General features: G+C 48.7%; 2 protein-coding genes across 2 annotated transcripts in view; both read left to right on the top strand.

Moving 5' to 3' along the window:
• The first annotated feature begins 2,986 nt into the window (after positions 1-2,986).
• Positions 2,987-13,719, top strand: LOC132380726 (uncharacterized). Its single transcript, XM_059949717.1, has 3 exons — positions 2,987-3,192; positions 3,471-5,569; positions 13,570-13,719. Exons 2-3 carry the CDS (start codon positions 3,638-3,640, stop codon positions 13,717-13,719), a joined length of 2,082 nt encoding a protein of 693 aa, XP_059805700.1. The 5' UTR covers positions 2,987-3,192; positions 3,471-3,637.
• A 5,517-nt stretch (positions 13,720-19,236) lies between these two features.
• The window catches only part of LOC132380609 (ubiquitin-conjugating enzyme E2 N), a 57,067-nt gene continuing 50,064 nt past the window's right edge, over positions 19,237-26,239 (top strand). Inside the window, exon 1 of the mRNA XM_059949538.1 lies at positions 19,237-19,355. Coding sequence (XP_059805521.1) covers positions 19,326-19,355 — 30 coding nt within the window. The 5' untranslated portion in view covers positions 19,237-19,325. The remainder of the gene's footprint in view (positions 19,356-26,239) is intronic.

The raw sequence follows: 26,239 nt of genomic DNA on the forward strand, positions 1-26,239 counted from the left end.
TACACTAGACTATGTGAGACAGCACAAACCTACACTAGGCTATGTGAGACAGTACAAAACTACACTAGACTATGAGAGACGGCACAAACCTACATTAGACTATGTGAGATATCACAAGGCTACACTAGACTATGTGAGACAGTACAAAACTGCACTAGACTATGTGAGACTGCACAAACCTACACTAGACTATGTGAGAGAGCACAAACCTATACTAGACTATGTGAGAGCAGAAAACTACACTAGACTATGTGAGACAGCACAAACCTACACTAGACTATGTGAGACAGTACAAAACTACACTAGACTATGTGAGACAGCACAAACCTACACTAGGCTATGTGAGACAGTACAAAACTGCACTAGACTATGTGAGACAGCACAAAACTACACTAGACTATGTGCGACAGCACAAAACTGCACTAGACTATGTTAGACAGCACAAACCTACACTAGACTATGTGAGACAGTACAAAACTACACTAGACTATGTGAGACAGCACAAACCTAAACTAGACTATGTGAGACGGCACAAAACTACACTAGACTATGTGAGACGGCACAAAACCGCACTAGACTGTGTGAGACGGCACAAAACTACACTAGACTATGTGAGACACCTCTAACCTTCACTAGACTATTTGAGACACCACTAACCTTCACTAGACTATGTGAGACAGCACAAAACTACACTAGACTATGTGAGACAGTACAAAACTACACTAGACTATGTGAGACAGCACAAAACTACACTAGACTATGTGAGACGGCACGAAACTACACTAGACTATGTGAGACAGCACAAACCTACACTAGACTATGTGAGACAGTACAAAACTACACTAGACTATGTGAGACAGCACAAAACTGCACCAGACTATGTGAGACAGCACAAAACTACACTAGAATATGTGAGACAGTACAAAACTGCACTAGACTATGTGAGACAGCACAAAACTACACTAGACTATGTGAGACAGCACAAACCTACACTAGACTATGTGAGACAGCACAAAACTACACTAGACTATGTGAGACAGCACAAAACTACACTAGACTGTGTGAGACAGCGCAAACCTACACTAGACTATGTGAGACAGCACAAAACTACACTAGGCTATCTGAGACAGTACAAAACTACACTAGACTATGTGAGAGCACAAAACTACACTAGTCTATGTGAGACAGCACAAAACTACACTAGACTATGTGAGACAGTAGAAAACTACACTAGACTATGTGAGACAGTACAAAACTACACTAGACTATGTGGGAGGAGAAAACTACACTGGACTATGTGAGACAGCACAAAACTACACTAGGCTATGTGAGACAGTACAAAACTACACTAGACTATGTGAGACGGCACAAAACTACACTAGACTATGTGAGACGGCACAAAACTGCACTAGACTGTGTGAGACAGTACAAAACTGCACTAGACTATGTGAGACTGCACAAACCTACACTAGACTATGTGATACAGCACAAACCTACACTTGACTATGTGAGAGCAGAAAACTACACTAGACTATGTGAGACAGCACAAACCTGCACTAGGCTATGTGAGGCAGTACAAAACTGCACTAGACTATGTGAGACAGCACAAACCTACACTAGACTATGTGAGACAGCACAAACCTACACTAGACTATGTGAGAGCAGAAAACTACACTAGACTATGTGAGACAGCACAAACCTACACTAGACTATGTGAGACAGCACAAAACTACACTAGACTATGTGAGATAGTACAAAACTACACTAGACAATGTGCGACAGCACAAAACTGCACTAGACTATGTTAGACAGCACAAACCTACACTAGACTATGTGAGACAGTACAAAACTACACTAGACTATGTGAGACAGCACAAACCTACACTAGACTATGTGAGACAGTACAAAACTACACTAGGCTATGTGAGACAGTACAAAACTACACTAGACTATGTGAGAGCAGAAAACTACACTAGACTTTGTGAGACAGCACAAACCTACACTAGGCTATGTGAGACAGTACAAAACTACACTAGACTATGAGAGAGCAGAAAACTGCACTAGACTATGTGAGACAGCACAAACCTACACTAGACTATGTGAGACAGCACAAAACTACACTAGGCTATGTGAGACAAGTACAAAACTACACTAGACTATGTGAGAGCAGAAAACTACACTAGACTATGTGAGACAGCACAGAACTACACTAGACTATGTGAGACAGTACAAAACTACACTAGACTATGTGAGACAGCACAAAACTACACTAGGCTATGTGAGACAGCACAAAACTACACTAGACTATGTGAGAGCACAAAACTACACTAGACTATGTGAGACACCTCTAACCTTCACTAGACTATTTGAGACACCACTAACCTTCACTAGACTATGTGAGACAGCACAAAACTACACTAGACTATGTGAGACAATACAAAACTACACTAGACTATGTGAGACAGCACAAAGCTTCACTAGACTATGTGAGACAGCACAAACCTACACTAGACTATGTGAGACGGCACGAAACTACACTAGACTATGTGAGACAGCACAAACCTACACTAGACTATGTGAGACAGTACAAAACTACACTAGACTATGTGAGACAGCACAAAACTGCACCAGACTATGTGAGACAGCACAAAACTACACTAGACTATGTGAGACAGTACAAAACTGCACTAGACTATGTGAGACAGCACAAAACTACACTAGACTATGTGAGACAGTACAAAACTACACTAGACTATGTGAGACAGCACAAAACTTCACTAGACTGTGTGAGACAGCACAAAACTACACTAGACTATGTGAGACAGCACAAACCTACACTAGACTATGTGAGACAGCACAAAACTACACTAGACTATGTGAGACAGAACAAAACTACACTAGACTGTGTGAGACAGCACAAAACTACTGTGCTGTCTTTACGACAGTTATTTAGTTTATAATATTTTCGCTTAGTAATTCATTCAATAGTATTTTCTAGTTAGAATTAGAAGTGTTTAAAGTATATTCATTGCATGTAAAATATATCGGCATGCGATGACGTCACATCCGGTTTCGCCGCGTCTTGTGGGAAAACACCGGTTTGAAATTAGCGCGAGGGTGGGGGCTTTCCACGAGGCTCACCTGAGCACAAGCAGTTTTGCAGGCATGAGAAATCACAGTGAGAGCAACGCTGTAAGTTAATAGATAATCGATATATTGAACTAAGATATTAATGCTGAACCTGTTAGAGGTAACGTCGGTAGATAATGTTTATGCTTTCGTTAGTTAAAGAGTCGCGGATAGTTTGCATGGAAGTGTATTTAAAGTAGTCAATGGAGCAGGTAAACTCTCCCTGTATACTGCACCTTAGTGTAATGTAGTTATAGTCACCTTTGCAAGTATTTACACTTGAAATGTGATATTAAGGAAGGAACAAATACTGTATCAATCTTGTATTGTTTTATCAACAGTTTTCACCATATGTTAATGTGAAGAGTGAACAGTAAATGGTTAATCTTACTGCGATCTGGTTCTTATTAACTGTGGTTTATCCGGACGTTAAATTCGGCGTTTCGTTACACCCGAAGGAGAACGTGACAGTGAAAAAGCGGCATTATCAGGTGTTTCAAGTGCTGCAATGTCAGCTCGATCCGGGATCAAGTCGATGGCGCCCAGCGACAAGGGCAGTAGAACGACATCAAGAAAGTCCACACAGGCAAGAGCCAAGGCAGAAGCCGCCAAGGTGCGACTGCATTACGCCAAACAAGAAGCAGTTTTGAAAATGAAACTGGCCACCAGAGAAGCCGAAATCCAGAAAGAAAAGGCTGCCAGAGAAGCCGAAAGGGCCGCCAGAAAGGCAGAAGCCGCCAAGGTGCTACTGCGTTACGCCAGACAAGAAGCAGTTTTGAAAATGAAACTGGCCACCAAAGAAGCCGAAATCCAGAAAGAAAAGGCTGCCAGAGAAGAGGCTGCCAGAGAAGCCGAAGAGGCTGCCAGACAAAGAGAAGAGGCCGCCAGAGAAGCCGAAACCCAGTTGGAAATGACAAAAATATCGACAGAGTTGCATGTGCTGCAGCTAGAAGGAGAAGGAGAAGCTGCCAGGGTGGAAGCAGAGTACATAGAAGAAGCTGAAGGGTCGCGTGATCTGACCGAAACAAGCTCTGCTTTGGAAAGGACCAGACTGGAACGCACGAGCGACTATGTACAATATCAAGCAGACAGGCAGGCTCGTCTCCCCTCTCCATACCTATTCGATAACTTCCCCAGCTACGAGGAGGAGAATTTACCCTCGCGGCCCCGCGATGAAGTCAAGAATGAAAGAGCTGACAACCGATATACTTTGACACCAAAGTTACAAAGTTCGATGCGAAGAGACGCGGAGGTTGAATCCAGGATGGCAAATTCCATGAGAAACGTGCGTTCTCAGTCATATGGGCGCCAACGCACTTCTCCAGCCCACATGCCGCTTGCAGCCGATCCCACGCTGCAGTATTTAGCACGACGGGATCTCGTCACTTCGGGACTGTACCAGTTTGACGATAAACCCGAAAATTACCGTGCTTGGCTCTCCACATTCACCAACGTGATTGACGGGGTCCAGCTCAGTGCAACCCAAAGGTTGGACCTTATGGCGAAATGGCTGGGGAAAGAATCACGCGACCAGGTGAGACGCATGCGTTCAGTGTACATCAACAAACCTGAGCTAGCCTTAAGCGAAGCGTGGGAGAGACTTTGGGAGAGATATGGGTCCCCCGACATTATTGAAAGGGCGCTATATCGACGTCTGGAAAACTTTCCTAAGGTGTCAGCCAAAGATCACTTTAAGTTAAGAGAATTCGGAGATTTACTCATGGAGATCCAAGGCGCCAAAGAAGATGGCTATTCAGCTGGTCTAGTATTCCTAGATACTCCATCCGGGATTAGACCAATTGTGGACAAACTTCCATTTGGGCTGCAGGACAAGTGGCTGACTGTTGCCTCAGAGTACAAGGAAGACCACGATGGTCGATTTCCTCCCTTTGAGCTCCTCACTAGGTTTGTGTGCAAGGAGGCGAAGAGGCGAAACGACCCTAGCCTTGTAGGTCCAGGAAGCAGTTCGATTTACACCAAGCCAAGCAGATCCGTTTCGAATGTTTTCAACATTGATAAACCCGTGTCAGTGCTCAAGACCGAAGCCCTTACAACTAACAACGACCCTGGCAAGTATTGTCCATTGCATAACAAACCTCACCCCCTGAAAGCATGCAGAATGTTTAGGGAAAAACCCCTTGAAGAGAGGACGGCTCTTCTCAAGGAGAAAAGAATATGTTTTAGATGCTGTTCCTCAACCTCTCACCTCGCCAGAGAGTGTACGATCGCCGTGAAGTGTCCGGAATGTGGCAGCCCAGATCACGTCGAGGCCATGCATCCCGACCTGTCACCACAAACCGAGAGCGCTCCTTCACCCCCACAACAGGACGGCGGGGAGGGAGAGGCTCACTCTAGGTCAATAGCTGTCAGCACGAACTGTACAGAAGTTTGCGGTCAAGCTCAGTCAAGTCGTTCTTGTTCCAAGATCTGCCTCACTAAGGTGTACCCTAAAGGAGCCAAAGACAAGGCCATCAAAGCCTACGTGATTCTGGACGATCAGAGCAATCGTTCACTAGTCAGTCCAGAGTTCTTTAAATTATTCAACATTGAGAGTGAGCGGTTCCCATACTACCTCAAAACTTGCTCAGGCAACATGAAAACCCAAGGAAGGAAGGCAGAAGGCATCCAGATCGAGTCCCTGGATGGTAAAGTCGTCATCTGTCTCCCTCCGCTCTTAGAGTGCAATGAAATCATGAATAACCGCGCTGGGATCCCGACACCAAGTGCGGTGCTACACCAGCCGCATCTCCACCACATCGCCAAACACATCCCAGAACTGGATCCGAAAGCGGAAATACTCCTGCTATTAGGAAGAGATGTTATCCAGGTACACAAGGTTAGGCAGCAGATCAATGGACCACTCAACGCCCCCTTCGCGCAACGTCTGGATCTGGGCTGGGTGGTGATAGGAGAGGTGTGTCTCGGTGACGTACACAAACCGATGGTTAACACACTCAAGACCAATGTGCTAGAGAGTGGCCGCCATTCAATCTTTCGACCCTGCCCGAGTGTCCCGTGCATCAAGGAAGCACAACAAGGCGTTAACAAGCGCGAGGCAAGCGACGAGTCGCTGGGCCAGTCAGTCTTCGCTCTAACGAAGTATGACAACAAACTTGCACAATCAGCTCAAGATACCATTTCTTTAAAAACCAAAGACACCAAGGTCTTCAGAGATGAAGCAAATAATGGGGTTGCCCCATTGCCAATCAGAGAACCACGCCAGCGCTCACCAGATAACAAAGAGCAGGCAGTCAAACGGTTCACGTCCTTACGGAAAACCTGGAAAAGGAAACCTGAGATACAGCAACGCACCCGATTGGCCCACGAGGTACTGTGCACCCTAATGGCAGAGGTCACAGCCATTATAAACGCACAATCATTCCTACCTGTGTCTTCTGACCCAGAAAACCCCTTTATACTTTCGCCATCAACGCTCCTTACGCAGAAGGCAGGAGCACCTCCTCCACCAGGAGACTTCTCAGACAAGGACTTGTACACAAAGCAATGGAGACAAGTCCAGGCTCTGGCAAATCCGTTCTGGTCCCGCTGGAGACAAAAATATCTACCTTTGTTGCAACAGAGACAAAAGTGGACAGAACCCCGAAGGAATCTTCAAGTTGAAGACTTAGTCCTGCTCAGGGACAAGCAAGCCACCCGCAACAGCTGGCCAATGGCCAGAATCACTGCTACATTCCCTAGCGAGGATGGACATGTCAGGAAGATCGAATTGAAGACTACCGACCAAGGCGATGTGAAAATTTACCAAGGGCCAGTTACAGAAGTTATTCTACTTCTACCCAATGACTGATTAAGAGACTAAGTTTGTACTCTGCTCATTGTGACCTTACGAAGGTCAAGCGGGGAGTGTGCTGTCTTTACGACAGTTATTTAGTTTATAATATTTTCGCTTAGTAATTCATTCAATAGTATTTTCTAGTTAGAATTAGAAGTGTTTAAAGTATATTCATTGCATGTAAAATATATCGGCATGCGATGACGTCACATCCGGTTTCGCCGCGTCTTGTGGGAAAACACCGGTTTGAAATTAGCGCGAGGGTGGGGGCTTTCCACGAGGCTCACCTGAGCACAAGCAGTTTTGCAGGCATGAGAAATCACAGTGAGAGCAACGCTGTAAGTTAATAGATAATCGATATATTGAACTAAGATATTAATGCTGAACCTGTTAGAGGTAACGTCGGTAGATAATGTTTATGCTTTCGTTAGTTAAAGAGTCGCGGATAGTTTGCATGGAAGTGTATTTAAAGTAGTCAATGGAGCAGGTAAACTCTCCCTGTATACTGCACCTTAGTGTAATGTAGTTATAGTCACCTTTGCAAGTATTTACACTTGAAATGTGATATTAAGGAAGGAACAAATACTGTATCAATCTTGTATTGTTTTATCAACAGTTTTCACCATATGTTAATGTGAAGAGTGAACAGTAAATGGTTAATCTTACTGCGATCTGGTTCTTATTAACTGTGGTTTATCCGGACGTTAAATTCGGCGTTTCGTTACACCCGAAGGAGAACGTGACAACTACACTAGGCTATCTGAGACAGTACAAAACTACACTAGACTATGTGAGAGCACAAAACTACACTAGTCTATGTGAGACAGCACAAAACTACACTAGACTATGTGAGACAGTAGAAAACTACACTAGACTATGTGAGACAGTACAAAACTACACTAGACTATGTGAGAGCAGAAAACTACACTGGACTATGTGAGACAGCACAAAACTACACTAGACTATGTGAGACAGCACAAAACTACACTAGACTGTGTGAGACAGCACAAAACTACACTAGACTATGTGAGACAGCGCAAACCTACACTAGACTATGTGAGACAGCATAAAACTACACTAGGCTATCTGAGACAGTACAAAACTACACTAGACTATGTGAGAGCAGAAAACTACACTAGACTATGTGAGACAGCACAAACCTACACTAGGCTATGTGAGACAGTACAAAACTACACTAGACTATGAGAGACGGCACAAACCTACACTAGACTATGTGAGATATCACAAGGCTACACTAGACTATGTGAGACAGTACAAAACTGCACTAGACTATGTGAGACTGCACAAACCTACACTAGACTATGTGAGAGAGCACAAACCTATACTAGACTATGTGAGAGCAGAAAACTACACTAGACTATGTGAGACAGCACAAACCTACACTAGACTATGTGAGACAGTACAAAACTACACTAGACTATGTGAGACAGCACAAACCTACACTAGGCTATGTGAGACAGTACAAAACTGCACTAGACTATGTGAGACAGCACAAAACTACACTAGACTATGTGCGACAGCACAAAACTGCACTAGACTATGTTAGACAGCACAAACCTACACTAGACTATGTGAGACAGTACAAAACTACACTAGACTATGTGAGACAGCACAAACCTAAACTAGACTATGTGAGACGGCACAAAACTACACTAGACTATGTGAGACGGCACAAAACCGCACTAGACTGTGTGAGACGGCACAAAACTACACTAGACTATGTGAGACACCTCTAACCTTCACTAGACTATTTGAGACACCACTAACCTTCACTAGACTATGTGAGACAGCACAAAACTACACTAGACTATGTGAGACAGTACAAAACTACACTAGACTATGTGAGACAGCACAAAACTACACTAGACTATGTGAGACGGCACGAAACTACACTAGACTATGTGAGACAGCACAAACCTACACTAGACTATGTGAGACAGTACAAAACTACACTAGACTATGTGAGACAGCACAAAACTGCACCAGACTATGTGAGACAGCACAAAACTACACTAGACTATGTGAGACAGTACAAAACTGCACTAGACTATGTGAGACAGCACAAAACTACACTAGACTATGTGAGACAGCACAAACCTACACTAGACTATGTGAGACAGCACAAAACTACACTAGACTATGTGAGACAGCACAAAACTACACTAGACTGTGTGAGACAGCGCAAACCTACACTAGACTATGTGAGACAGCACAAAACTACACTAGGCTATCTGAGACAGTACAAAACTACACTAGACTATGTGAGAGCACAAAACTACACTAGTCTATGTGAGACAGCACAAAACTACACTAGACTATGTGAGACAGTAGAAAACTACACTAGACTATGTGAGACAGTACAAAACTACACTAGACTATGTGGGAGGAGAAAACTACACTGGACTATGTGAGACAGCACAAAACTACACTAGGCTATGTGAGACAGTACAAAACTACACTAGACTATGTGAGACGGCACAAAACTACACTAGACTATGTGAGACGGCACAAAACTGCACTAGACTGTGTGAGACAGTACAAAACTGCACTAGACTATGTGAGACTGCACAAACCTACACTAGACTATGTGATACAGCACAAACCTACACTTGACTATGTGAGAGCAGAAAACTACACTAGACTATGTGAGACAGCACAAACCTACACTAGGCTATGTGAGGCAGTACAAAACTGCACTAGACTATGTGAGACAGCACAAACCTACACTAGACTATGTGAGACAGCACAAACCTACACTAGACTATGTGAGAGCAGAAAACTACACTAGACTATGTGAGACAGCACAAACCTACACTAGACTATGTGAGACAGCACAAAACTACACTAGACTATGTGAGATAGTACAAAACTACACTAGACAATGTGCGACAGCACAAAACTGCACTAGACTATGTTAGACAGCACAAACCTACACTAGACTATGTGAGACAGTACAAAACTACACTAGACTATGTGAGACAGCACAAACCTAAACTAGACTATGTGAGACGGCACAAAACTACACTAGACTATGTGAGACGGCACAAAACTGCTCTAGACTGTGTGAGACGGCACAAAACTGCACTAGACTATGTGAGACAGTACAAAACTACACTAGACTATGTGAGACAGTACAAAACTGCACTAGACTATGTGAGACAGCACAAACCTACACTAGACTATGTGAGACAGTACAAAACTACACTAGGCTATGTGAGACAGTACAAAACTACACTAGACTATGTGAGAGCAGAAAACTACACTAGACTATGTGAGACAGCACAAACCTACACTAGGCTATGTGAGACAGTACAAAACTACACTAGACTATGAGAGAGCAGAAAACTGCACTAGACTATGTGAGACAGCACAAACCTACACTAGACTATGTGAGACAGCACAAAACTACACTAGGCTATGTGAGACAAGTACAAAACTACACTAGACTATGTGAGAGCAGAAAACTACACTAGACTATGTGAGACAGCACAGAACTACACTAGACTATGTGAGACAGTACAAAACTACACTAGACTATGTGAGACAGCACAAAACTACACTAGGCTATGTGAGACAGCACAAAACTACACTAGACTATGTGAGAGCACAAAACTACACTAGACTATGTGAGACACCTCTAACCTTCACTAGACTATTTGAGACACCACTAACCTTCACTAGACTATGTGAGACAGCACAAAACTACACTAGACTATGTGAGACAATACAAAACTATACTAGACTATGTGAGACAGCACAAAGCTTCACTAGACTATGTGAGACAGCACAAACCTACACTAGACTATGTGAGACGGCACGAAACTACACTAGACTATGTGAGACAGCACAAACCTACACTAGACTATGTGAGACAGTACAAAACTACACTAGACTATGTGAGACAGCACAAAACTGCACCAGACTATGTGAGACAGCACAAAACTACACTAGACTATGTGAGACAGTACAAAACTGCACTAGACTATGTGAGACAGCACAAAACTACACTAGACTATGTGAGACAGTACAAAACTACACTAGACTATGTGAGACAGCACAAAACTTCACTAGACTGTGTGAGACAGCACAAAACTACACTAGACTATGTGAGACAGCACAAACCTACACTAGACTATGTGAGACAGCACAAAACTACACTAGACTATGTGAGACAGAACAAAACTACACTAGACTGTGTGAGACAGCACAAAACTACGCTAGACTATGTGAGACAGCGCAAACCTACACTAGACTATGTGAGACAGCACAAAACTACACTAGGCTATCTGAGACAGTACAAAACTACACTAGACTATGTGAGAGCACAAAACTACACTAGTCTATGTGAGACAGCACAAAACTACACTAGACTATGTGGGACAGTAGAAAACTACACTAGACTATGTGAGACAGTACAAAACTACACTAGACTATGTGAGAGCAGAAAACTACACTGGACTATGTGAGACAGCACAAAACTACACTAGACTATGTGAGACAGCACAAAACTACACTAGACTGTGTGAGACAGCACAAAACTACACTAGACTATGTGAGACAGCGCAAACCTACACTAGACTATGTGAGACAGCATAAAACTACACTAGGCTATCTGAGACAGTACAAAACTACACTAGACTATGTGAGAGCACAAAACTACACTAGTCTATGTGAGACAGCAAAAAACTACACTAGACTATGTGAGACAGTAGAAAACTACACTAGACTATGTGAGACAGTACAAAACTACACTAGACTATGTGAGAGCAGAAAACTACACTGGACTATGTGAGACAGCACAAAACTACACTAGGCTATGTGAGACAGTACAAAACTACACTAGACTCTGTGAGACAGCACAAAACTACACTAGGCTATGTGAGAGCACAAAACTACACTAGACTATGAGAGACGGCACAAACCTACACTAGACTATGTGAGATACCACAAGGCTACACTAGACTATGTGAGACAGTACAAAACTGCACTAGTCTATGTGAGACTGCACAAACCTACACTAGACTATGTGAGAGAGCACAAACCTACACTAGACTATGTGAGAGCAGAAAACTACACTAGACTATGTGAAACAACACAAACCTACACTAGTCTATGTGAGACAGTACAAAACTGCACTAGCCTATGTGAGACAGCACAAACCTACACGAGACTATGTGAGGCAGCACAAACCTACACAAGACTATGTGAGACAGCACAAAACTACACTAGACTATGTGAGATAGTACAAAACTACACTAGACTATGTGAGACAGCACAAGGCTACACTGGACTACGTAAAACAACATAAAAACTGCACTAGACTACAGAGCTGCACAGGACTGCATAAAGTGCACAAAACAGACGGCAGGAGTGAGAAGAGTTTGTATGAGCGGTGCGTGGGGTCCTTCATAATGCTGTTTGCTTTACGGATGTAGCGTGTGGTGTAAATATCTGTAATGGCGGGAAGAGGGACCCTGATGATCTTCTCATCTGACGTCACTATCCGCTGCAGGGTCTTGCGATCCGAGATGGTGCAATTTCCGAACCAGGCAGTGATGCAGCTGCTCAGGATGCTCTCAATACAACCCCTGTAGAATGTGATGAGGATTGCGGGGGGGGTGGGAGATGGACTTCCCTCAGCCTTTGCAGAAAGTAGTGACACTGCTGGGCTTTCTTTGCTATGGAGCTGGTGTTGAGGGACCAGGTGAGATTTTCTGCCAAGTGAATACCAAGAAATTTGGTGCTCTTAACGATCTCTACCGAGGAGCCGTCGACATTCAGCGGGGAGTGGTCGCTCCGTGCCCTCCTGAAGTCAACAACCATCTCCATATCCCCCTCAAAAAAAAATCAATTAGGACTGAGCCACAACCTTGTCAGACATCACAGCTTGGCACTCTCTTGACCAGAATCAAGTTTAATATAAGGTACTCTTGAGACCACACTTGGAGTATTGTGTGCAGTTTGGGCTCCTTATTTTAGAAAGGATTACTGACATTGGAGAGGGTTCAGAGAAGATTCACGAGATTGATTCCAGGAATGAAAGGGTTACCATATGGGGAACATTGGGCAGCTCTTGGGCTGTATTCTTTGGAGTTCAGGAGAATGAGGGGGGTATCTCATAGAAGCATCCTGAATGTTAAAAGGCCTCAACAGATTAGTTATGGCAAAGTTATTTCCCCTGGAAGGGGAGTCTAGGACAAGAGGGCACGACTTCAGGATTGAAGGACATCCATTTAGAACAGAGATGTGGAGAAATTACTTTAGTCAGTGGGTGGTAAATCTGTGGAATTTTTTGCCATGGGTCGTTGTGGAGGCCAAGTCATTGGGTGTGTTTAAGGCAGAGATAGATAGGTTCTTGATTAGCCAGGGCATGAAGGGGTATGGGGAGAAGGCAGGGGAGTGGGGATGGCTGGTAGAATTGGATCAGTCCATGACTGAATGGTGGAGCAGACTCGATGGGCCGAATGGCCTACTTCTGCTCCTATATTTTGTGTTCTTATGTCCTCAGTGTTGGGGAGGCTGGTGCACATGCCGGAGCCGGCTGAGGTTTGTGATGCTGTGCAGTGGCCCCTCCACACCAGCTGGCAATGCAACCAGTTTGAATTCTCTCCACGGTACATCTGTAGAAATTTGCCAGAGTCTTCGATGACGTGCCAACGCGTGCACGGGGTCAAGAGGAGGTGGCGCAGCTACTTAATGAATACTTTGCTTCAGGGAAAAGGACCTTTGTGATTCTAGGGATGAGTTATGGCAGACTGAAATGCTTGAGCATATAGACATTAAGAAAGAGGATTTGCTGGAGCTTTTGAAAAGCATCAAGTTGGATAAGTCACCGAGACCGGATGAGATGTACCCCAGGCTACGGAGGGAAGCGAGGGAGGAGATTCCTGAGCCCCTTGCAATGATCTTTGCATCATCAATAGGGACGGGAGAAGTACCGGAGGGTTGGAGGGTTGCAAACGTTGTTCCCTTGTGCAAGAAAGGGAGTAGAGATAACCCAGGAAATTATAGACCAGAGAGTCTGACTTCAGTGGTGGGCAAGTTGTGGGGAGGATCCCGAGAGGCAGGATTTATGAGCGTTTGGAGAGATATAATATGATTAGGGATAGTCAGCCATGGCTTTGTCAAGGACAGGGCGTGCCATACGAGCCTGATTGAATTCTTTGAGGAGGTAACAAAACACATTGATGAAGGTAGAGCAGGTGAATACATGGATTTCAGTAAGGCATTTGATAAGGTTCCCCATACCTTCAGAAAGTAAGGAGGCGTGGGATGCAAAGAGATCTTGCTTTGTGGATTCAGCATTGGCTTGGCAAAAGAAGGCAAAGGGTGGTTGTATTCTGCATGGAGGTTGGTGACCAGTGGTGTTCCACAGGGACCTGTTCTAGGACACTTCTTTGTGAAAAATCAAGGCCTATGTGACTTACTGATGAGTAAGCAATTAGGGATTTGAGGTCTGTTTGGTGTAAACAGGTGGAGCTTATTATAATAATTCCTCAGAGGGCTAAAATTAGGAATGGAAAGGCTATTTCTTTTGTTTATAAATTACCTGGATGAGGAAGTGGAGGGATAGGTTAGTAAATCTGATGACACAAAGGTTGGGGTGTTGTGGATAGTGTGGAGGGCTGTCAGAGGTTACAGTGAGACATGGAAAGGATGCAAAACTGGGCTGAGAAGTGGCAGATGGAGTTCAACCCAGATAAGTGTGAAGTGGTTCATTTTGGTAGGTCAAATTTGAAGACAGAATAAAATATTAATGGTAAGACTCTGGGCAGTGTGGAGGATCAGCGGGATCTTGGGGTCCGAGTCCACAGGACACTCAAAGCTGCTGCGCAGGTTGATGATGTTGTTACGAAGGCGTGTGTTACCATTCATCAACCATGAGATTGTGTTCAAGAGCTGTGAGGTAATATTAAAGCTATTTAAGACTTTGATCAGACCCCGCTTGGAGTACTGCGTTCAGTTCTGGTCACCTCACTACAGGAAGGATACTATAGAGAGAGTGCAGAGGAGATTTACAAGGACGTTGCCTGGATTGGTGAGCATGCTGTCTGAGAATAGGTTGAGTGAACTCGGCCTTTTCTCCTTGGAGCGACGGAGGATGAGAGGTGACCTGACAGAGGTACAAGATAATGAGATGCATTGACTGTGTGAATAGTCAGACGCTTTTGCCCAGGGCTGAAATGGCTTACACGAGGAGGCATAGTGTTAAGGGGCTTGGAAGTAGGTACTGAGGGGATGTCAGGGGTAAGTTTTACACAGAGAGTGTGGTGGGTGCGTGGAATGCACTGCTGGAGGTGGATACAAGCTGGAGGGTTTTTAACAGCCTCTTAGAGAGGTACATGGAGCTTAGTAAAATAGAGGGCTATACGTTAGGGAAATTCTAGGCAGTTTCTAAAATAGGTTACATGCTCGGTACAACATTGTGCGCCGAAGGGCCTGTGATGTGCTGTAGATTTCTATGTTCTCAGTCTCCTCAGACCCCTAATGAAATACAGCCACTGTCATACCTTGTTTATAATTGCATTGATACGTTGAGCCGTGGAAAGATCTTCAGAGATTTTGATACTCAGGAACTTGGACGGGCTCAGCCTTTCCGGTGCTGAGCGCTCAGCGGAGACCAGCGTGCGCGTTCCCTGGGCTTCTCTTTCATGGAGCCCACACTCCACGCTCAGATTGTTCTCACACGGGCCGCTCCGCTGCCGAGGAGGCCAACCACCGTTGTGTCATCCGCAAACCTGGACCCCGCGGCGCGGTCGAGCACACGGTCCCGAGGAGCAGCAGTGCTTGGCATAACGGGACGAGGGATGCTGCAGCCCACATGGACTGACCGCGGCCTTTCTGTTAAGAAAGTATGTTCCAAGATGGCGGCGCGACGCAGCTTGCAGCGGCCACTCTGGAGCCGATTATCTGCTATTTGTGAAGCGGGGTGCCGTGTGCAATCATAGTCGATTGAAAACGGACGTGGGAGCATGGAGAAACATTGGAAAATCTCCAGGAAGACCTTCTTCGTTGCTGCTGTGAGGTCCGGGTCTCTGCTGAGAAGAACAGGCCCCCGGTCCTCGGGGTCGCGTTCCCGGTGGCCGTTGGCGGGGCCGTCTTAGTACCCTCGGCAGAGGATGGTGCTCGGAGAAGCTGTGCCGGAGGGGATGGTCAGAGACTCAGAGGTTCGATGGACTCAGAGTCCGCTGCGGTCAGGTCGCTGTGTGCTGCGTCCGCGAGGCTGAGTCGGGCGGCGCCATGGAAGTCCATAGAGGGGGTATTCCCCTCTGCCGCCGGCGTGGGATGGCGAGTCTGTCGGGACCCTGGGGACTTGTGGAAACTGTGTGGTGATTTCTTTCAAACTTATAGTCCTTTAACATCTTTGGACTATTTTTACTGTGCCCATGGTCTGTTTTTTTAATCAATTATGCTATTGTTTGCACTGTTGTAACTATATGTTGTAACTTTGTGGTTTTGTGCAGGTCTTGTAGCTCTACTTTTTGGTCTTGTTTGTCTGGTGGGATTGGAGCTCCTTTCCGGGGAACGCGCTAGACGGTTGCGCGATATTAATACGCAGCAGCCTCTCCGGACTGTGGACTGGGGATTGCCAAACGTTACGTGGATTTTCTGCTGTAGTCTGTTTTGTCGCGTGCTTTTGTGATATCATTCCGGAGGAACGTTGTCTCATTTTTTTAACTGCATTGCATTTGTGGTTTCTAAATGACAATAAACAGAATCTGAAGAAGTCCGGGACCCAGAGGCAGAGGGAGGTGCGACGACAGTTTCCCCACTAGTTCCTGGGCTATGATGGAGTTAAACGGGTTTGATAAACTGCAGCCTGGCAGATGAGAGCCTGTTTGCCAGGTGAAACAGGACGGATTGGAGGCATTGTCGGTGGAACAATTCCAGCAATAAGCCAACTGGAAAGGGTCCAGCAGGCAAACTCCATGGGCAAGTGCACAAAGCACATAATGGCTGATTGTTAACACCCTGAAAACCGAGGGGACAAGGGACTGTTTGAGAGAGATGTTGAATACATCCACCAGCACGTCAGTCAGCTGGCCATATAGAGTTTCAGAGCATTATATATCACCCTGAGACTAATTTCTTGCCTGAAACGTCGACATAGATGCTGCCCGACCTCCTGAGGTCCTCCAGCATTGTGTATGTGGAGTACTGGGGCTCCACAGGGGACTGTCCTGTCTCCCTTCCTCTTCACCATCTACACCTCGGACTTCAGCCACTGCACAGAGTCTTGCTATCTTCAGAAGTTTTCTGATGACTCTGCCATACTTGGATGCATCAACAGGGGAGATGAGGCTGAGTACAGGGCTACGGTGGGAAACTTTGTCACATGGTGCGAGCAGAATCATCTGCAGCTTAATGTGAAAAAGACAGGAGCTGGTGGTGGGCATGAGGAGGGTTAAGGCACCTGTGACCCCTGTTCCCATCCAAGGGGTCAGTGTGGACATAGTGGAGGATTACAAATACCTGGGGATATGAATTGACAATAAACTGGACTGGTCAAAGAACACTGAGGCTGTCTACAAGAAGGGTCAGAGCCGTCTCTATTTCCTGAGGAGACTGAGGTCCTTTAACATCTGCCGGACGATACTGAGGATGTTCTACGAGGCTGTGGTGGCCAGTGCTATCATGATTGCTGTTGTGTGCTGGGGCAGCAGGCTGAGGGTAGCAGACACCGACAGAATCAGCAAACTCATTCGTAAGGCCAGCGATGTTGTGGGGGGGGAACTGGACTCTCTGACGGTGATGTCTGAAAAGAGGATGCTGTCCAAGTTGCATGCCATCTTGGACAATGACTTCCATCCACTCCATAATGTACTGGTTAGGCACAGGACTACATTCAGCCAGAGACTCATTCCACCGAGATGTAACACTGAGCATCATAGGAAGTCATTCCCGCCTGCGCCATCAAACTTTACAACTCCTCCTCAGAGTGTCAGACACCCTGAGCCAATAGACTGGTCCTGGACTTATTTTCACTTGGCGTGATTAACGTATTATTATTTAATTACTTATGGTTTTATATTGCTCTATTTCCACACTATTCCTGGTTGGCGCAGCTGTATCAAAACCCAATTTCCCTCGGGATCAATAGAGTATGTCTGTCTATTGTGTGTTACTCTGATTTTCAACATGTGCAGATCTCTTTGTTCGTGTTTGGAAAGGAATTGCTAACTGCAGTGTTCATACCCCCTCCCAAACCCGCCCCGAGAACAATCGCTCTCATCCCACAGAGGCTGCTCAACCCGCTGGGTTCTTGCAGCACCGGACGTTCGGTCTTCCAGCCACCAGGTGCCGCTGTGCGCGGCTGAGCCAGTGGCCTCCGACCGGCAGGTGCCGCTGCACCCGGGATTTGGCGCTGTATCGAAACAGGTTGCGTTTAGGCGTTTGTTTAACCCAATCACAGGTTATCCTGGGAATCTGAAATTAAAAAAATAAAATTGCAGATGCATTCACAAGTCTTTCGACACACCGAGTTACCGCCATCCTTGAAACACTCATTTACATTGATACTACGTTTAAAACAAAGTCAAGTTTATTGTCAGATGCACGGGTCCATTGAAAGCAATGATATCTTACAAGCAGCGTTCACAAATTAATGTTTCATTCACGATTATTGGTTGTCTCTAACATTATAAGAAAGTTGTAAACTCAGTCTGCTCCACCATGGGCACAGCACTGCCTCAACAGATGGCACCCATCATTAAATACCTCCATCACCTCTTCTCAATGCTACCATCAGGAAGGAGATACAGAAACCTGAAGGCACACACTCAGTGTGCTTCTTCCCCTCTGTCATCCGGTTTCTGAATGGACAATAAACACTACCTCACCACCCTTTTGCACTAATTGTTTAAATTAGCTAATTTAACTTACAGTAATTCTCAGTAAGTTTACAAAAACAATAAATTGCATGTCATATGCTGGTGATATTAAACCTGATTCTGATAAATTATCCCCAAATGCAAAAGAAGGTCCACAGGTTTAAATTTCTTGATTGTGGTACCTTGTACAGCTAATGCTCTCCTCCCACTATCAGATGCCCCAGTCACCGCAAACCCAGGGCAGCCTCTGCGTCCTCCCGTGGTTGCAGTTCGGTCCTCCCGCCACCGATGACGCCGCTGCCGTCCTACCGGTGCTGCAGTGCAGTCCTCCTGGGGCCGCAGTTCGGTCCTCCCACAACCATAGCGCTGCCAACCCTCCCCTCCCGGCGCTGCAGTGCGGTCCTCCCGTGGGCGCAGTGTGGTCGGCCCGCCACTCGGGGCGCTGCTTGCGGTCCTCCCGGGGCTGGCAGTTCGGTCCTCCCACTGGCCATGGCGCTGTTGTCGCCTTGGGCCCGGGCTGCAGACCGTCTGCTTCAGTGAGTCGGCTCGACATGGCGGGGCTGCCGCGGCGCATCATCAAGGTAACGGTTCGCGGGGAGCCCGGGATATTGTGCCAATTAGCGGCCAATGGGTTCTTACCCCACCTCCCTGCTTCTGTCGATCTCTGCTGTCTGGGCCCTGAGATGGGTCTGGCGGGTGGGGAGGCAGAACCGGGCGATCTGGGCCTTTTGTACCTACCGGACGCCTCCAAAATAACCTTTCTACCCACCTTTCCGTCACACTCTCTCCAGCTCCCTCCCACCTTTCCTGAACCCCACCTCACCTCTTCCCTCGCCGCCCCTCACCTCTCCTTCGCCCCCTCCCCTCACCTCTCCTTCGCCCCCTCCCCTCACCTCTCCTTCGCCCCCTCCCCACCTCATTTCTCCCTCCCCCTCTCTCCTCCCCTCCCCCTCTCCCCTCCCCTCCAACTCTCCTCCCCTCCCCTCCAACTCTCCTCCCCTCCCCTCCCTCCCCCTCCCCTCCCCTTCCCTCCCCCTCCCCTCCCCCTCCCTCCCCCTCCCCTCCCTCCCCCTCCCCCTCCCCTCCCCCCTCCCCCCCTCCCCCTCCCCCTCCCCTCCCCCCCTCCCCCTCCCCCTCCCCCCTCCCCCTCCCCCCTCCCCCTCCCCCTCCCCCTCCCCTCTCCTCCCCTCCCCCTCCCCCTCTCCTCCCCTCCCCCTCCCCCTCTCCTCCCCTCCCCTCCCCCTCTCCCCTCTCCTCCCCTCCCCTCCCCCTCTCCTCCCCTCCCCTCCCCTCCCCTCTCTCCCCTTCCCTCCCCTCCCCTCTCTCCCCTTCCCCTCCCCTCCCCTCTCTCCTCTTCCCCTCCCCTCCCCTCTCTCCCCCCCTCCCCTCCCCTCTCTCCCCCCCTCCCCTCCCCTCTCTCCCCTTCCCCTCCCCTCCCCTCTCTCCCCTTCCCCTCCCCTCCCCTCTCTCCCCTTCCCCTCCCCTCTCTCCCCTTCCCCTCCCCTCCCCTCTCTCCCCTTCCCCTCCCCTCCCCTCTCTCCCCTTCCCCTCCCCTCCCCTCTCTCCCCTTCCCCTCCCCTCCCTCTCTCCCCTTCCCCTCCCCTCTCTCCCCTTCCCCTCCCTTCTCTCCCCTTCCCCTCCCTTCTCTCCCCTTCCCCTCCCCTTCTCTCCCCTTCCCCTCCCCTTCTCTCCCCTTCTCTCCCCTTCCCCTCCCCTTCCCCTCCCCTTCTCTCCCCTTCTCTCCCCTTCTCTCCCCTCCCCTCCCCTCCCCCTCCCCCTCCCCCTCCCCCTCCCCTCCCCCTCCCTCCCCCTCCCCCTCCCCCCTCCCCCTCTCCCTCTCCCTCTCCCTCCCCCTCTCCTCCCCTCCCCTCTCTCCCCTTCCCCTCCCCTCCCCTCTCTCCCCTTCCCCTCCCCTCCCCTCTCCTCTCTCCCCTTCCCCTCCCTTCTCTCCCCTTCCCCTCCCCTCCCCTCTCTCCCCTTCCCCTCCCTTCTCTCCCCTTCCCCTCCCCTCCCCTCTCTCCCCTTCCCCTCCCCTCTCTCCCCTTCCCCTCCCCTCCCCTCTCTCCCCTTCCCCTCCCCTCTCTCCCCTTCCCTCTCTCCCCTTCCCTCCCCTTCTCTCCCTTCCCCTCCCCTTCTCTCCCCTTCCCCTCCCCTTCTCTCCCCCTCCCCTTCTCTCCCCTCCCCTTCTCTCCCCCTCCCCTTCTCTCCCCTTCCCCTTCTCTCCCCTTCCCCTTCCCTCCCCCTCTTTCCCCTCCCCTCCCCCTCTTTCCCCTCCCCTCCCCCTCTTTCCCCTCCCCTCCCCCTCTTTCCCCTCCCCTCCCCTCTCTCCCCTCCCCCTCTCTCCCCTCCCCCTCCGCCTCTCTCCCCTCCCCCTCCCTCCCCCTCCCTCCCTCCCTCCTCCCTCCCTCCTCCCTCCCTCCTCCCTCCCCCTCCCTCCCTCCTCCCTCCCCCCTCCCTCCCTCCTCCCTCCCCCTCCCTCCCTCCTCCCTCCCTCCTCCCTCCCTCCTCCCTCCCCCTCCCTCCTCCCTCCCCCTCCCTCCCTCCTCCCTCCCTCCTCCCTCCCCCTCCCTCCCTCCTCCCCCTCCCTCCCTCCTCCCCCCTCCCCCTCCCTCCCCCTCCCCCCTCCCCCTCCCTCCCCCCCTCCCCCTCCCTCTTCCCCCTCCCTCCCTCCCCCTCCCTCCCCCTCCCCCCCTCCCCCTCCCTCCCCCCCTCCCCCTCCCTCTTCCCCCTCCCTCCCTCCCCCTCCCTCCCCCTCCCTCCCCCTCTCTCCTCCCCCTCTCTCCCCCTCCCTCCCTCCTCCCCCTCTCTCCTCCCCCTCTCTCCCCCTCCCTCCCTCCTCCCCCTCTCTCCTCCCCCTCTCTCCTCCCCCTCTCTCCTCCCCCCTCTCTCCCCTCCCCCCTCCCCCCTCCCCCTCCCCCTCCCCCTCCCCCTCCCTCCCTCCCCCCTCCCCCTCCCCCTCCCTCCCTCCCCCTCCCCCCTCCCCCTCCCTCCCCCTCCCCCCTCCCCCTCCCTCCCCCTCCCCCTCCCCCCTCCCCCTCCCCCCTCCCCCCTCCCTCCCCCCTCCCCCCTCCCTCCCCCTCCCTCCCCCTCCCTCCCCCTCCCTCCCCCTCCCTCCCCCCTCTCTCCTCCCCCCTCTCTCCTCCCCCTCTCCTCCCCCCTCTCTCCTCCCCCTCTCCTCCCCCCTCTCTCCTCCCCCTCTCCTCCCCCCTCTCTCCTCCCCCTCTCCTCCCCCCTCTCTCCTCCCCCTCTCCTCCCCCCTCTCTCCTCCCCCTCTCCTCCCCCCTCTCTCCTCCCCCTCTCCTCCCCCCTCTCTCCTCCCTCTCTCCTCCCTCTCTCCTCCCCTCCCCTCCCCTCTCCCCATCCCCTCTCCCCTCTCCTCTGCCCCTTCTCCCCCCTCTCCCCCTCCCCCCTCTCCCTGCCACTCCCTCCCCCTCGCCCCATTGTTAATCCCAAATACAGGAATGTTGGAAAAATACCACAGCCCCAAAGCATTACAGTTGGGGGAAACACAATCCTTAACGTGGGACTGTGGGGGGTGAACGCAGTCCCTCAAACGCAGGACTGTAGGGGGTGAATGTAGGCTTCTTGTAGCCTTGGCCCGCGGTTGCTGAGCGAAGATGCAGTGCCATTATGAAAAATGTGAGCCCTGGGCAAGGCTGTTGGGTGGGCCCAGACCAGACTGTCGAGGGAGAATCCAAAGGAACTCTTGAGATAGGATGAGACCAGGACCGGTGGCCCATCAGCATGAGGGAGGGGGTAGTTAATTAAAACTGAGATACGATCACAGATAGATTGCTAAATTGGTTGCTATTTGTAGTTGCGAAGAAAGCACAGCAGTGCCTCTACTTCCTCAGAAATTTGTGAAGATTTGGCATGGCATCTAAAACTTTGACATGTGGAGAGTGTATTGACAGCCTGGTACGGAAACATCCATGTCCTCCAAAAACAGCCCAGTTCATCGCAGGGAAAGCCCTTCCCTCCACTGAGCACATCTGCGAGGAAAGCAGACTCCACCAGAGGAGACCCCCAGCCCTCCACACCATCCAGGGCATGCTCTCTTCTTGCTGCCACCATCAGGAACAAGGTACTCGGCCTCAGGAATAGTTACTACCCCTCAACCATTAGGCTCATGAACTGGCAGCAAAACTTTACTCAACTTCACTTGCCCAGTCATTGAATGTTCCCACAAACCTCGGACTCATCTAAGGACTCTTCATCTCATGCTCTCCATATCTACTGCTTATTTATTTATTATTATCTCTTTATTTTCTTTGTATTTGCACAGTTTATTGTCTTTTGCACTCTGGTTGTTTGTCAGCCGTGTTAGGCGCAGTCTTTCATTGATTCTTGGATTTACTAAGTATGCTCGCAAGAAAGTGGGTTTTATATATATGCACTTTGATAGATAAATTTACTTTGAACTTTATTGTCAGCTGTACTAGAGCCCTGTGAGTGTATGATACAATCCCCTAGTTAAAATGGTTGAGGTAGGTATGATCTGTACCTAATAAAATGGCCACTGAGTGTATGTTCATGGTCTTCTGCTGCTGTAGCCCATCCACTTCAAGGTTCGAGGTCTTGTGCGTTCAGAGATGCTCTTCTGCACACCCCTGTTGTAACGTGTGGTTATTTGAGTTCCTGTCAGCTTGAACCAGGTTGGCCATTCTCTCCTCTGACCTCTCATTAAGATGTTTTCACCCACGGAACTGTTGCTCACTGGCTGCCTTTTGTATTGCACCATTCTCTGTAAACCCTAGAGGATGGGTTCCCAACCTTTCGATGCCACGGACCCTAGGCGGGGAACCCCTGCTCTGGAGACTGTTGTGCGTAAAAAAAATCCCCAGATCAGCAGTTTCTGAGATACTCAAACCACCCCATCTGGCACCAGCAATCATTCCCCAGTCAAAGTCACTCGGATCACGTTTCTTCCCCTTTCTGGTGTTTGGTCTGAACAGTGACCGTGCCTGTGTGTTTTTACGCATTGGGATGCTGCCACGTGATTGGTTGATTAGATTCTTCAACGAATGAGCAGTGTACCTAATAAAGTGGTTGCTGAGTGTACAGTTATGGTGTGTCTGAGGGGTTTAGGTACGTGAGGCTGCCTCGGACAACTCGGATGAGCTGGTCCAAAGGGCCTGTTTCTGTGCTTTTGGCCTCTGTGTGTGGATCGTGCAGATTAATTCATCACAGTTGAGACAACAGAGATGCTGGGAATCTCGAGCAATGCACACAAAACACTGGAGGAGCTCAGCCTCTACAGAGGGGAGTAAGTGTTGACATTCTGTCAGGATTGCAGAGGAAACCGGCAGGAGGAGGGGAGGAGTACAAGTTGGCAGGTAATAGATGAGGGGGGGAAGGGGATAGTTAATTTGGTAATTTCCTTTGTTGTTGTATGTACAGTGCAAATCTTTACATGATGTTTGTACAGATTAATTTCATTACAACAAAGTACTGCAGTAGAACAACAGGAAGCAATGACAGTACAGTTACAGAGAAAGGGCAGGGCAGGCTGACAATAAGGTGGATTGTGAGGTCAGGAGTCCATCTTATACTACGAAACCGCTCAGTAGTCTGATACCAGCGGGGTCGAAGCTGCCTTTCAGCCTGCTGGGACGTGCTCTCAGGCTTCCGTAGCTTTTGCCTGCAGGAAGAGGGAATTGAACCCTCTCAGCTGTACCGTAGAGCGTTGTGCTGGCCGCTTACATTACCGTGCTGTCCCCTATACTGGACAGAGTGCTTTGTGATGTGTTGAGCTTTATACACATTTAAGGCAGAGGTTGATAGATTCTTTATTGGCGATATGGGGACAAGGGAGGATATTGGGGCTGTGAGGAAAACTGGATTAGCCATGATGAAATGGCGGGGCAGAATCGAATCGAATGGCCTAATTCTGCTCCGATGTCTTTTAGTCTTATGGTGTCCGTAAATCAATGTGGTTCCTTGCAAATATGAACTAAACAAGAAAGAACACGAATGGAACAAAAATACTTGTCCATTGTGGTGCAAAGTGTTCACGGTGTTCCTGAACTGAGGGGGCATTAAGGTTGGTTCCAGAACGAAATGGTGAAGGGAAGTAGCGGTTCCTGAACCTGGTGGGATGGGACTTCAGGCTTCTGTACCCTCTGCCTGATGGGAGCTGCGAGAAGATGGCGTGGCCTGGATGGTGGGGATCTTTGGTGGATGTTGCCTTCCTGTAGCAATGAGCAATGGGGGAGGGATGTGCCCGTGATCTGTTGGGCTCAGTCCACTACTCTGGAGATTCTAACGTTCCTGGTCAGTTGAATTGCCATACCAGACCATGAGAGATATCTGCAGGAAATGTCACTGAACGATTCAGTTGCATCATCACTTAACCTTTGGACCTCGCCTCAGCCAAGAATTGCTGGCTGACAAATTCTGCATAGGAGCAGATCACTCAACCCTCTGGACTTGTCCCACACCCCTACGACATCTTGGCTGATCTGTGCCAGGCCTCGTCTCTTCTTCTATGCCGGGTCCCCTTCACCCTTGATCGTCCCTGTTTATCTCAAGTTAAGTTTGTTGTCCTGGGCTTGAATGCCACGAAAATTAGCATCTCACTAATCACAAACATAGATTACATTAATATAAACTTTAGTATGCACAGCAGTGGCCTCCCATTGCTGTAGCCCACCCGTTTCGAGGTTCAACGTGTTGTGCTTTCAGAAATTGCTCTTCTCCACCCAGGGAAATGGATGAGGTCTAACCCTGCTCCTCTGGCCCAGTAACGGGTGGTTATTTCGTTTACTGTCACCTTCCTGACAGCTTAAGCCGGTCTGGCCATTCTCCTCTGATTCTTCTCCTCATTAACATTTTCACCCACAGAACTGCCACTCATTCTCTGCAAACTCCTGAGACTGTTGTGTGTGAAAATCCCAGGAGATCAGCAGTTTCTGAGATACTCAAAGCACCCCGTCTGGCACCAAGAATCATTCCATAGTGAAAGTCACTTCAATCACATTTCTTCCCCGTTCTGATGTTTGGTCTGAACAACAACTGAACGTCTTGACCTTGTCTGCATGCTTTGATGCATTGACTTGCTGCCACGTGATTGGCTGATTAGATATTTGCATTAATGTACAGGTGTACCAAATAAAAGTGGCCGCTGAGTATAGACTTCACACAGCAAATTAAACATAATCACACTAGTACAAGTTCTGAGAGAGTGTTAAGGTTTTTCAGGTAGACTCACAGAACAGCTGAATTATTTTGTTATCAGATGTACAGTGAAAAGCAGACTGTTCGTACAGATCACATTGGAATAAGCTAAACAATAACAATGCAGATAAAAGTACAGTTACAGAGGGAGTGCAAGGTGCGAGGGCCACGTTGAGGTTGATTGTGAGGTCAGAGTCCATCTTATTTGTCGCAGGGACCATAAAATGGTCTCAGACAGAAGATATCCAAGATGTGAGTTGTTCTTGAGTCTTGTAGATTGTGCTTTCGG

This window comes from Hypanus sabinus, chromosome 24 (genome assembly GCF_030144855.1).
Source record: "Hypanus sabinus isolate sHypSab1 chromosome 24, sHypSab1.hap1, whole genome shotgun sequence".
Classification (NCBI taxonomy): Eukaryota; Metazoa; Chordata; class Chondrichthyes; order Myliobatiformes; family Dasyatidae; genus Hypanus; species Hypanus sabinus.